Raw genomic sequence first — 13,285 nt, 5'->3', positions numbered from 1 at the left:
GGGTTGGTGGAACCAGGACCACAGATCAGAAACATGCAGCTCCAGGGCAGAAAGGTGGGGGGGGGATGGGAAGGAACAGAGATAAAGAGTTTAATGGCATGCTATACGGTAGTGGCACATGAATGCGGGTAGAGATAAGAGTGTGTACAGGAAGTCCCAAGGAAGCCTTAGTCTTTATCTCTTAACTTTGCTACTCTGTATCTAATAAATGTGAAGTATGATACGCCTTTTTGCAGGTACAACTTCAATATTAATATTAATAACCTCGTGAGTCCCTGCGTCCTCATATGGGGACGTTCTATTGTGCAGCTTATTCTGCTCCATTTAAACTTTAGACGCTAGTTGGTGTAAAAACACGATGGCGGTCCTTTCAGTGGATCCAATCTGCAGCCGGTTACGTAACAAAAAAGCAAAAATGTAGAAAACCTCATCAAATTTGACAGTCAAACTTGTTTATTAACTTTTCTAGTTTAATGTGACACGCAAACGCGACAAATTCCATCAATAGTAACGAGCTATAACTTCACCTATTAGCAAATACACGTTTGAGGACATTGGAAATTCATTATTTGCAATTTTGTCTTTGCACAGCCGCGTTCAGTTTTACATTTTGTTGCATATTGGTGACTTTATTATAACGTACAGTGAAATAATCCCCCAAATTCTTGAAAATGAATACATTTATTAATGCTAAATACAGAACACAAAGAACCATTAGCGCTAACTGTGTGCGCTTGGAGTGGTGCCCGTGTGTCCCTGTGAGTGTGGAGGTGTCTAACTACCTTCACCTGAGTTCACCTAACCTCAGAGAGGCAGAGCTTTCATGTCTGTTGTTGCCCTGGGTGGTTGTGTAACTCGAGCTGAGGTGGAGGGAGAAGCTGGCCGGTCCCTGCTGCATTGTCTCGGGTGAGGGGAGGGTGGGAGAGAGAAACCGGAGACGCAGTGCAGGTCGAGCAGGTGGACCCCTGCAGGTGACGAGGTCTTTCTTCACAGATTAGCTGCACTTCTGTTCAAACAAAACGGACACTTGCTTGAGGAGGGTCTGCGTGGGCCCCCGGTCAAATCACTGCATAAGATATTGAGTTTCTTTTGTGCGCTGAGTTACAGTTGCCGTCTAGCGCATGTTTCACAGTTTTAGAAGAAGATGTTTCACGTCCATGACAAGACACAACACGGTATCTTGTGCAATAAATATTCAAATAAACAACTGTTCAATCTGTGATGCTGCTTTGACTTCAGTATTTAGTCAAAACACAACAACTGAACCAGGCCGAACCAGCTGAAGAAAAGAGGCTCCTTTATCTTTTCACCTCTCTGCAGGAATCTAAATCTCCTGTCTGATGGAACAAGCTGATATTCTTCAAACAAGGAGGAATGTAATGTTACTTAACGTTCTTTCAGCAAACAACATTTGGAAATTCAACTCAAGAGCTTCCCCCACAAACTTCAGTCTACTCAGTCAAATTGTAAAGAGAAATAATGGATCCACTTTACCTCCATTCTTTACACCACTGTGTACATTGGAAAAATAACAATGTTACAGTGTAATTTATAATGACATCTAACAATGAGTTCTTTATAACATCAACATGTTGAACTCTACATTTGTCAAGATTTGTAACTTCTATTCAGAAATCGATAAATTGATAAAACAGAGATTTTACCCAGAGAAGCAGTTCCCAAGTTACTAGTAAGGATGGATTCCCCATATTTCCCACCTTCATACAAAAATTTGAGAAACTCTCAAATTCAAGTCCTGGTGAGACAGAAGGGCGAGCTGCTTAAGCTTCATTGTACAGAAGTCAACAGAGCAGAGACTCATGGAGGAAACCAAATCCAAAGGTTTTCAGAGAGGCAGTGGAGTATGCCCAAAATGCACAGCTGGCGTAGGCAATTTGCTGGTGTGCCAAGGCATAAAACCATAGCGATGACTACAAGGCAACGTAAACAGATGGGTGTTCAAAACTACGTGATCAAACTGAATTCGACTTAACTTGCAGGAAACCAAACTTCGAAGTTATCGGAGAGGGAAGGGAACGTGCCCACGGTGTGTACAGCTGGTGCACCAAGTAATTAAATCATATTGAAGAAAGCAGATGGTAAAGGCGTCTTATTACTTCAAATTGAGACGACTTTCTAAAAACTGAAATTCGTTTCCAATCCAGCTTCACGCCCACATATTTCTTGAACATTTAAGTTAAAAGATCACAAATCTGGCACCAAAATCTGCTACGTTATGGTCCAAAACAGACCATGAGGGAAAATGCACAGAGGAAGGAAAAGTCGGTGAAAAATATGCAACTTTAATTAAATTGACAGTCTAATTTAAAGGTAGCAGCAAAAGCAGAATTCTAAGCTGCAATTTGATCAAACCTGATCATTCAGAAATCTAATGAGTAAGTTAAAGTAGAATAATCTAAATTAGAGAAGAGCTCTCTGTACTATTTGACGAGGTGCGTGGATGCCGGGTGATTACAGAAGTTGTGTCTGCATCAGTGGCCGTGTAAAGCGTGGTGCTAAATCATACTGTGTGAAAGTTGGAGCAGCTGATCCCGGTCCTGTTGTGACAGCGGTGTGGCCCTTTGTGCGGAGGCCGCGCACAGTAAATCTGCTCCACTCCCCTCGCACAAAGGACCTCTTCCATTTATTGGGCCCTGGGTGGGGGGCTGCGCCCACAATGAGGGGAGCGGGACCTCGCAGACCTCTCTGAATTCTTTCTCAGCCAGGCCGCGGAGATGACACAGGGAATTCCTTTGTTAGTCCTGCAAGATGAGAAATCATTTCTGCTTTAGTGTGAATGACTGACCCCTGAGCTGGTTTGTCATTATGTCATGTCAGTCGTGATGTAAACTACATGGCCTTTGTGCCGCTTCACATTTTTAAAGATATTAGGAATTTGCAGGACAAATAAGGAAAAAAAAAATTGTTTTTTTTTATACAGCATGGATAGATGGATAGTTCCCTCTGGTCCATTATTAGTGGCTTATATCTAATTTATACACAATAGTGATCTTTAACACAGGCCGTCCCAGTATGAATCGTTAACCTCAGCATCCGTTATATCAAACTGAAAACTTCCTTCCAATTGTTGCTGCCAGGCTGTGATCGTCACTGAAGCCTTTGTTGTTAAAAATAACTTCTCCTCGGGGAGAAAACTGCCGTGACTAATTGTTAGGAAACACATGCTCAATCATGAAGGTTTCCAACTTAACTTGTGTCCGGAGTGTGCGCTCAACCTTTGAAAGCAAGAGGTCAAGAAACACTTGGCAGATCATTTCCATGTTTGCAAGAAGCGCATGAGACGAACGTAAACAGGCGCCGGGCAAGGTTTTATTTGCTGACTCTGCGCCGCGATCCTGAAAGCGCGTGGAGACAATGGAAGAAAGCGTTTCACTAAGCTATTTAAACTTTTAAGCCAAAGTTGAGAACCCTGAGGTATTGTGACTTGAGTGAGTTTCCAAGGTGACGAATGCTCCAAGTGAACCCAGCAGGAGATCAGCTAAGATAATCTGGCCACAGACAAATCCCTCTGAGCAGAAACCTGACATTGTATTTCACACAGCGATGCAAACAGGGCACCACAGTACAGCGTGTAAAACGTCTGTTTTATGTTTATTGGGATTCCCATTAGCTGCTGCACATCAACATTTACTCTTCCTGGCGTCCACACTTAAGATATGTTTAAACAAATAATATTATTTATGGTCATGTGTTGCATTTCTGCACAACTGTGCGTGGCTATATTCAAACAAGCACAAGTTAAATGTCAATTCTTATATTTCCAATTTACTGAAAGACTACAAGTACATTTAAAAAGCAGAATCAGCTCTATATGCAGAAAGGACCTTTTAAATGACTGGTCCTTTAATACGTACTAACATAAAACAGGTTCTCGTGGAAGTATGGTATAAAATAAAACATACTTGTTCTTGTTCCATCCAAGGTACAAGCATGAATAGACTTGAAGTTTGTAAATATAGCAACTGATCATATATGTTAAGATAAGAAAATCTACAAGAAAATAAATCATGGCAATACTATCGCACTGTTTATATAGATTGAAATAAGTAAAAATGTACTTTAGTGTCATTACAACAATAAAAACATATGTGTAATTGAACATTTAACACGTAACAAGCTATTACACTAGAGTCAACATTTGCTTGGGAATCTGTTGCCTCCACAAATCTAGGATGGTAAACTTCTTCCACGTGGCCACACACAGGGAGCTCGGAACAAGAGTCAACACGACTGTCATGCCCAACACCAAATTTGCGGAACAATCTTTGCCTGAAATCTCTAAAGAATGCGAAGTGTTGTGAAGCAAAACCGTTATCTAGTGAATGCAGTCTCAGCTTCCTGAAGCTTCCCTGCAAAGATCATTAAAACGTGGTCATTGTTCTGCGTGTAACGGATTACACAGAACAACGGAGTTATGAACCCTCGATCTGGTTTATTTGGGATATCAGACCCTCCACTGTTTCCTGACATAATCCGCAATTAGCATCTAAATAAACAGGTTAATAATGAGTGCAGCATCCGCTCCAAGTGGGGACAGTTTTCCTCCTCTTCTCGTCGGTGTTGTCGTTCCACGGTCGGCGTGAATAGACAGGAGACACTGAGCGGTGATTGAGGGCGACGCTGATTCTTGTATTGTTTTATATTGTTCCTCTGAGCGATGACTTCTGCACATTCCTTAACCTTCAACCCAGTGTGTGAAAAATGCGTCACTTAGAATATCTTGGCTGCTGTTTGCCATTTGAGCTTCGTCAATGTGAAATAAAAAAACAACAAAACACAAAAACAAAACAGATAACAGATGCTCAGGATCAATAACTCCTTCAAATGTCAGGGTTGTTATCTTTCAGCGTGACTTCCTGTTTCGCGCGCTTTGATTGCTCAAGACAAAATGTCAATATCAGTGAGTGTTGCCGCTTCGCGAGCGCACGTTCTCCTCCTCACAACCTTTACAAAGGGAAAACCTGAGCTGATACAAAAGGCTGTGATTGGGCGCGACTTGCCGTCTATACGGTATAAAACAACACAAGGCGAATGTAACACTGAGCCTAAACTATATTTCGTGTTGTTTTTATGTTGTTGCAGAAAAAGGAAACTTTCGTGGGCACGAGAATACGCAAAGAATTACGCAAAACCAGGCCTTTTAGTTTCAGCGTTCACATTAAGTGTAAATTGAGCCAATGCTCTGGAAATGAGGCTGAATTCATGTTGATTCCTTTATGATCAAAATAACAAACCTAATGACTATTTGAGGTTTTATTTAATCATTTGAGGCAACGCAGTTCTCTTGGGTTCAATAAATGTTAAAGGATTTAAGAGCTATGGGATCATATTTGAATATTTTCAGTCAGAGTTGGTTTGAATTGTTTCTGTTTCTGTGCTCCCCTTGTCGCCTTGAAGTGAGTGCGGCTCAGTTTGAAAAATCCATCCGTCAACCAGGATGTAGAAATATTTAAAATTTCTCAAGTCACACAGTTCTGATAAAGACGTCCAGTGGGTTGTTGAAAGGAAAGGGTTGTTGTGTTACCAAAAAAGAGGGTTTTCACTGAATCGGGCAGGCGAGTTTTAAAAGCCTTTGAATAATTAATACGAATTTTAATAAGTTTGGAGTAAATTATTGATAAAAGCAGACAGGGAAGGAAGTGGCTGTTGCGTACACGTCTGTATTTGAATTGAAAATGAGAGATGTAACAATCTGAAATGAATCAACACAGTACGTGCTATTTCATTGTGCGCTGAAGGCAGATAAAGAGAAGCTCCTGTAAAAAATGGTGAATTTGGTCAGATGATAAAAACTGCCTACATCAGCGTGCGGTCATTACACATTGTTTCCATGTCACAGAAAACTGGAAAGATCCACTGCACCAGCTGCTCTGCAACAGAGTGGAAAACAGAACATTAATAATCAACTAACTGGACAATGTCGTGAAAACAGGGATTTTCAGTTTGATGCACAAGTGGAGCGAAATACCTGTCTTCTTCTAAAGGTGGTCTGATGATGCTTTCTTTAATGCTACATGCTGCTGCAACATTGCAAACACGCTCACTGGATAAATGTAAGGATGATCTCATCTTTTCTTGTCCCCCTGTGACACTTTGTACTTCTTACAATAGGCCTTAAGCAGTGTATATTTTCCTCTTCACAGCATTGATTACATCGAGTAAATTTAAGACACTCTTCCAAACAAGACGTAACCATGCAAAATTATACAAATCGCTTGTATTTATCAAGAAGCTGCAAAGAGGCAAGATGTTAATTGCTCTCATGGCCGCCACTGTTCACTATGAGAATAATTAATTACAGAAACAGCCTTTTTCATCTTCTACACGACTCGCCTGGAGAATGTTTGCTCGTTGTGGCCCCGGTGACGGGCGTCTGAATGCAGAGACTTTGTTCCACTAATGAGCAGTGACACGCGGCTGCACTGGCCTGTGGTGGGAGAGGACCTGCTTGAATTTCAGGAAAAAAACAATGGGCTGACAGAATCCTCCCTGGGCCCGAGCGGATGAGCAGCTACAGAAAACGCACCGTGCACCTCAGAGACAAAAGGAATCAGAATAGTAGCTGCTCAGACGGAGAAAACAAAGAGGAAGTTTGATGTTTTTAGCCAGAATTACACAAGAATTTTGTGTAAGATTTGTTTAATTGTGATGAAGTGTACAACTCAGCCTTTTATAGAAAATTACAGAATATAGATCATATATAGGCACCTCTTTTGCTTGCAGGTTTATAACAAAAGGTCTCTTCTACAAGATGAGTGTGAGTGCTTTAACGCGAACGCAGCTACAGGAAAGCAAGGAATTAGGGAATTATGGGAATCTCTTTATTTGACCTAACCTAGACACTAAAAGTGAAGCGATGTCTACCTGCTATGTTGTTTTTTTTGTATCTTCAAGTCTCCCAACTTTATGAAAAGGCAATACTAAATAGCTTTAGTTGACCCTTGGCCACGTGTTGATGCTGCTTGCAAAACACTTGCTGACTCCTATGAAAAATCTGATGATTTGTGCTATTTTTTAAAATGAGTCGCATTCTTCCTTCAGACAATTATTTAAAGCAGATAACCCCTACTGGGGACACATGCATGTACATTTACCCCAAATACATATTGACTAGGAGCTTAAGCTTCAAATTTTGTTCACAAAGTTTAAAAGACAGCACTCAAAATTATTAGTATTATTATTATTTGCAGTTGTAGCCTGTAGTTCTTGGGGTGTTATTTAAAGTGTGAATGAAAATGAAAATCTCTATCTACAGCTGAAGACGTGTATTTGGCTGTAAAAGTTTTATTTTGTCAAGCCCTGTCCCCTCAGTTACGCTCTAGCCAAAAGAAAGGCAGCTCGACAATTTGCTCAGAACATAAAGCGGTAATATAATTAATATTAATTAATTAATAATCTTTATTTAACTAGGTTTGTCTCATTGAGATATAAAATCTCTTTTTCAAGAGAGACCTGACCAGGATAGCACCAGTACATAGAGTGTATAAATCAATAAAAGAAAGAAAGAAAGAAAGAGAAAACAGAGCATGGCCAAATCAAACTTCTTACAATAAACTGAGCATGTCTCCAAGTTGTGTTAATAAAAGAAACTGTGCTGCCATCTTCTGGCTGTGAAGAGAGGCACCACCACTGACTAGGATCCACATCTCTCCACCTCACATTTGATCACGTGAAGTTCTCTTTTCTAGGAGATCTATGGGTATCAAGTTTGAAACGTCTAACGCTCCCGAATAAGTGCGAAGATACAGAGACAGCAGGGAAGTGAGTTAAATCCGAAGAAGGTTCGTTTTGCGTCCTTTGTCCACCAAATACACTGAAAAGAAAAGGCGTTTTTTATTCTTTTTTTCAACACGTGAGGGCGCTGTATGTTCTTTAGTCGCCAAATCGTCTTCCTTTCAGACTCATCCAGTTTTGGGCTTTTTTTTTTACCAACACATTTCTAACAACCCTTTCACCAACATTCCCACGCCATTCATCTCTCCTTCTCTGTGTTTGTTTGGCTTAATTTTAGAAATACATTTTCAAAATGTAGGTAATTTGGGGAAAAAAAAACTTGGCACAATATGCATGATAAAATCCTTATGAAGAAACTAATTTGTTGCAACACTTTCAATACTATTTTGTAATAGCCTACTACGTGTTACCTATAAAATGAGTATTTTCTTCTCTTTAGGCTGGCTCCACACTCAAATTAAATAGTCTATATAGTCCATGTGAAGGAGGACCGGACCTGTTGGGCCTGTATGTTTGCTCACAGTACCTTTCTCTGATTCTTTTAGGATGCTTTGATGGAAATCTGTAGGCAGAAAACCGGGACAGGCAGACCTGAACAAATAATGGAGGGAGGATGCGGTGGGGAGTAGTCAGATGTGCACCTCTTACCCATTGGTTGCCTCAGACACAGTAGCGCTCCCTCTCCCTCTCTCATAAATGCGCTCTCACCGCGGACCGTACCAGATAATCACAGGCCACTGTGAGAAGGACACACCTTCCGCTGATTCTGATTTTTTTTTTTTTAGCAACAGTTTACTCGGGGATGCGTTTTGATTCACGAAAAGGTGTCGTCAGTCCGAGATTTGAGTCGTCCTTTCAGTCTGCAGTTTCGCATTTGTGCGATTTTTTGCGCATTGGTTGCGGCACTGCCCCGCTCCAACTCGAAGATGACTGGGGTTTTTGAGAACTTAAATACTGATATGCATTCGAACCAGATTACCTCTAGCAGCTACCACAGTTTGCACAAATCGCAGGAGTCGCCGACTCTGCCGGTATCCACGGCGACGGACAGCAGCTATTACAACAGCCAGCAGCCAGGCCACTGCGCCGGGTCTCCGTTTGGCCAGCTCGGCTCTTACCAGTACCACGGCAGCGCCACAAGCTCCGTGCCGTACAACGCAAAGGCATACGATCTCGGTTTCAACTCATCTTATGGTGCATACAGCTCCTACGGCTCCAACTCCTCTCCGACTCCAGCAGATACAGGTAAACATTTCCGAACCGTTAGTAGAAATTATATGTTTTAATCTACAGAAATACTTGCATGGCTGCAAATTGAATAGTTTATTACACAACATTTTACAAGACCTTTATTGTTATTATGATCTAGTCAGAAATAACGCGCACTGGTTATTTCTGAACACAAAAATAACCAGTATTAGTAATGTGCCCTAGCTTTACAGGGCATTATTAATATTACTATTTTAACACTAATTGTCATACTTGGTGTACACAAACTACAGCATTACAAATATGCCCTGCAGTTCTAATACACTGAAAGCAAAACAAAATCTTTCATGTATAATGTTAATGGTGTTTGTGTGTCTCCTCAGAGAAAGAAGAGAGCGAGCCAGAAATCCGGATGGTTAATGGAAAACCAAAGAAGGTCAGGAAACCTCGAACCATTTATTCCAGCTTCCAGCTGGCTGCACTTCAACGGAGGTTTCAGAAGACGCAGTATTTGGCTCTGCCAGAACGGGCCGAGCTGGCAGCCTCGCTGGGCCTTACGCAAACACAGGTGGGTACATCTAAGACGGGTCTTCATACGCTGCACTCTACGTCTCACGTGAAAGTCGATTAGAAGTGACGAATGTGGGGGTTGAGCCGGAAAAATATCGGTTAAACAATTTCATGCTCATATCTGTTTCTTTTCCAGGTCAAAATATGGTTCCAAAACCGACGCTCCAAGTTCAAGAAGTTGTGGAAAAGTGGAGAAATCCCCCCGGATCAACACGTGGCTTCCAGCGAATCTCCCCCATGCACGTCTCCGCCAACTACTGCCTGGGACTTTCCACAGACTCAAAGAATGAACAGTGTCAGCTCTAGTTTACCTCAGAGCAGCAGCCCTCCCAACACGACTGCGCCCTCGTCGTTTTTGGCAAACTACTCCTGGTACTCAACCACGAACTCTACGACGCATCTGCAGTCTCCTCTGGTCCAGCACCACCACAACTCCGCCATAAGCGCCGGGACGATATTCTGAAATAATAACAATATCGATAATAATGATAAAAAACACATCGGGTTTAAATCGGACAATACTGGTGAAAAAAAAAAAATGCCAATACCTTCATTTTACAGACCTCGTGTGTGCGCCATGCGAACTTTACAAGCAAAAGTTAAAGAAGCCAGACAGGACCCTGGCGAATGGTAGACACAGATTTCTACAGTTATTTTTGTATTTATTTATTTTGTTTATGTGAGGGATGAATGAACCACTATTACCCAAAGCAATCACAGCCTGGGCGCAAGCCTTTTTACGCGGACGTCACTTTTTTGCCATTCCTGCAAAATAAAACCTTCACCGCAGGACAACCTGTCACAGATGTAGCACAAGTTAACTGTATCGTGCCTTTTTCAATATGACCTCATTTTGTTGTGCGATTAAAAAAAAAAGGAAAGAAAAAAAACAGCTCACATTTATCCATTCCTCGTGTAGTTGTTTTGAATATAATGGGGGTAAGTGTCTGAATTCACGACTGTAAATACTTTACCACAGCTTTTTGATAGCCCACGTCGCTTTTTTAGGCTACTGGTGCAAATCAATTAACCACCGCGAGCTACTGATTGTCCTACCCTCTGATTTACTTGTATCACACTTAATTGTATTTTTGTCTTATTTATTTTTAGTGTTCCATATATGGCCAGACGTTATTTAAATAAAATGTTTTCTGTGCATTTGCATCCGTCTTTTATTCATTCTGGGACATGTTTGTGCTAGCTTAGGTAGCCTAATATTTACTAGTGGACATAATAATGGAGTCTTTATTTCATACAGAGAATTTTAATTTAAGACAAGATACACTTTATACTTGTGCATGCTGTGTGATGTTTTTTTTTTTATTTATTTTTTCGAAAATGTATTTCTATTTCAAGAAATTGAAACACATTAAGTCAGGGGTGTCAATCTCATTTTAGTTTGGGGCCGAACCAATAACATGACAGAATAATAACCCAAAACCAACGACAACTACAAATTTTTATGTATTTGTTTTAGGGCAAAAAAGAACAAGTCAATGTTTACATTTTATCAATTATCCTTTTTTAAAAAAAAAAAAAAAAAAGAAAAACATTTAAAAAATAAATGCAATTTGTGCACATTGCTGTCTGATGTTTAGTCCTGGGTCTCAGTGTTGTGATCTGACTACTTCTCTTTATAACACAGTGGACGAATTAGAGATAGAAGTTGTTGTGAAAAAAAAAAAAAAAAAATTGCAGTCCTGTGTGTAATTTTGTCACTTTGCAAATTCATGTTGCGGGCCACATTTAGATCCTGTGGTGGACAGCTTTTGGCCCGCGGGCCGTAGGTTTGACACTTGTGCATTAACCTTAGCTAATATTAACAAATGTTTTAGGCTAACTGTTCGGGAGCTTTGCTGTATTTTAGCCCACGGGCTGCAATTAAAAACCATAATTGCACTATTTATTAAAACTATAATTACCTTCAGTTTAGGTGCGAAAAAGCTTAAACTCCTCCTCAGACGCACACACACCTGTGGGTATGGACGAAAATAATAAATGAGTAATGTATGTATGTATGTATGTATGTATGCATTTTGCCCGGTTTTGTCAGTAGTTCATTAGCACAGCCGAGGCTCAGGCTCTGGCATGAGAGGCGATGGGCGGATACATGAATGCGCACAGACTCCCTCAGACTGTGTGGAGTCAGAGAGCCGCCGCTCTCCAGACGTTTTATGAACTCAGCCTAACAACAAGAGGAAAGGAGACAGGACATGAACTGGATCCAAGACAGCCCGGAGCTACAACATCATGGAAATCTCTCTCACAAGCGAAGCCTCTGATCTCTGAAGACGAGCAGATTGACCCACATTATTCATGCGGCTCATGTAGGCCCTGTGGGCTACATGGAAAACACAGGCACGCAACCAATAGCCATGTTTACTGCGTCCGAGAAGCTCTGTTTTATTCTATTTTATTTGATTTTATTCGCGTCCGGCTGATGCCTGAATGTGTGGCCCGTATTATTTCTAAATAATAACCGCGGCTCGTTCGCTGTCTACCCCGCCACACGCTTCCCTTCACACGACCACAGGCCATAAAGTGTCTTGTACATAATTAGGACTGTAGCTTGTCAGCGGTTGCTATATCTGCATGATGGAGCCCCCCCGCACGGGGCTGACAGTATCAAACCCCACAGGCGTGCAGCCAGCACCACATATACACGTGCATGTAAGGCCACCTATAAATAATGTAATTAAAATTAATTGTCAACGCTGCTAGTGCACAGAAAGTGCAGTGCAGCGCGACAGACCTGAACTGCAAAATTGTGCGCGATAGCAATCAGAATATATTCCTAAATAATAATTTCAGTGTATGATTTGCGTCCTATAAAACGCTTGATTCGGTTGCACACTAAAAGCTGCTGTGGTTTATACTTTGGCATTTCTCGAGGCAACTTGTAAATGCCATACCCCCTATCCTAATTTATACCCTGATCTGTAATTTCATCCACATTTGCTCTGGTTTGAGCATTCTGGCTTTCAAAACTGAAAGCCTGCAATTACTATATAATTCTTCGCAATTTTAGATGTCCTAATATGGGGTGTAATTTTTACACAAGACAATTTCCCGCTATTTCAAGCATCAACATTGTCAAAGTTGTATGTACATAATAAATGGGAATATCAATGCATAGTTTTTAGCCTAACATCTTGACTCGACGATAATTATATCCGTGTGGAGCCTACGCAGAATTAGCCTGAATTGCATGGTAACTGCTGCTTTAAATTTTAAAAAATTACTCATAATTTCCCCCCAAAGATTACCAAGATCTCGAGTGCACAATGTCATCAGCGTAATGAGGAGTAAACATTTATGCTAATAATCTACTTTTTCCCCCCATCAGCTATAAAGAGGGGAAATAAAGCAGACATTTTCAGTCATATTCTGAACTCTGCTGCTATAGCTTAGACCAACGCATTGGACGCATTTTGCGGGATTTAAGCGGCTCGTCTTGTGTCTGTGCTGCGGGATGATGCTCATCTGCCTCCATGCTGATTGCAGAAAACCCTCAGAGGAAGCTGAAAGGTGTGTGCTAAATGTTAATTTTTTTTATTTATTATTTTTTTAAGTGACTGAATTCATTCGGGATCTTTAAAAACAGGAAAAAAGGCTTAATGATTCTATTTATCCACTAATTTGTTCAGATCTGTGAATATTGCTGATTCTTTGATGCTATATCTCAAAGACTAGTTCCTTATTTTTTCTGGAAATATCAGTAAAAAAATAATAATAATACATTAAAAAAAAA

At 40.8% G+C, this 13,285-nt stretch overlaps 1 protein-coding gene across 1 annotated transcript; it reads left to right on the top strand.

The window, feature by feature from the left end:
• The first annotated feature begins 8,356 nt into the window (after positions 1-8,356).
• dlx2a (distal-less homeobox 2a) lies at positions 8,357-10,690 on the top strand. Its single transcript, XM_047600122.1, has 3 exons — positions 8,357-9,000; positions 9,348-9,532; positions 9,671-10,690. Exons 1-3 carry the CDS (start codon positions 8,682-8,684, stop codon positions 9,995-9,997), a joined length of 831 nt encoding a protein of 276 aa, XP_047456078.1. The 5' UTR covers positions 8,357-8,681; the 3' UTR covers positions 9,998-10,690.
• The last annotated feature ends 2,595 nt before the right edge of the window (positions 10,691-13,285 follow it).

The sequence above is a fragment of the Mugil cephalus genome, chromosome 12, assembly GCF_022458985.1.
Source record: "Mugil cephalus isolate CIBA_MC_2020 chromosome 12, CIBA_Mcephalus_1.1, whole genome shotgun sequence".
NCBI classification, from domain to species: domain Eukaryota; kingdom Metazoa; phylum Chordata; class Actinopteri; order Mugiliformes; family Mugilidae; genus Mugil; species Mugil cephalus.
The sequence above is the reverse complement of the archived record's forward strand: the minus strand, read 5'-3'. Positions and strand labels throughout refer to the sequence as shown.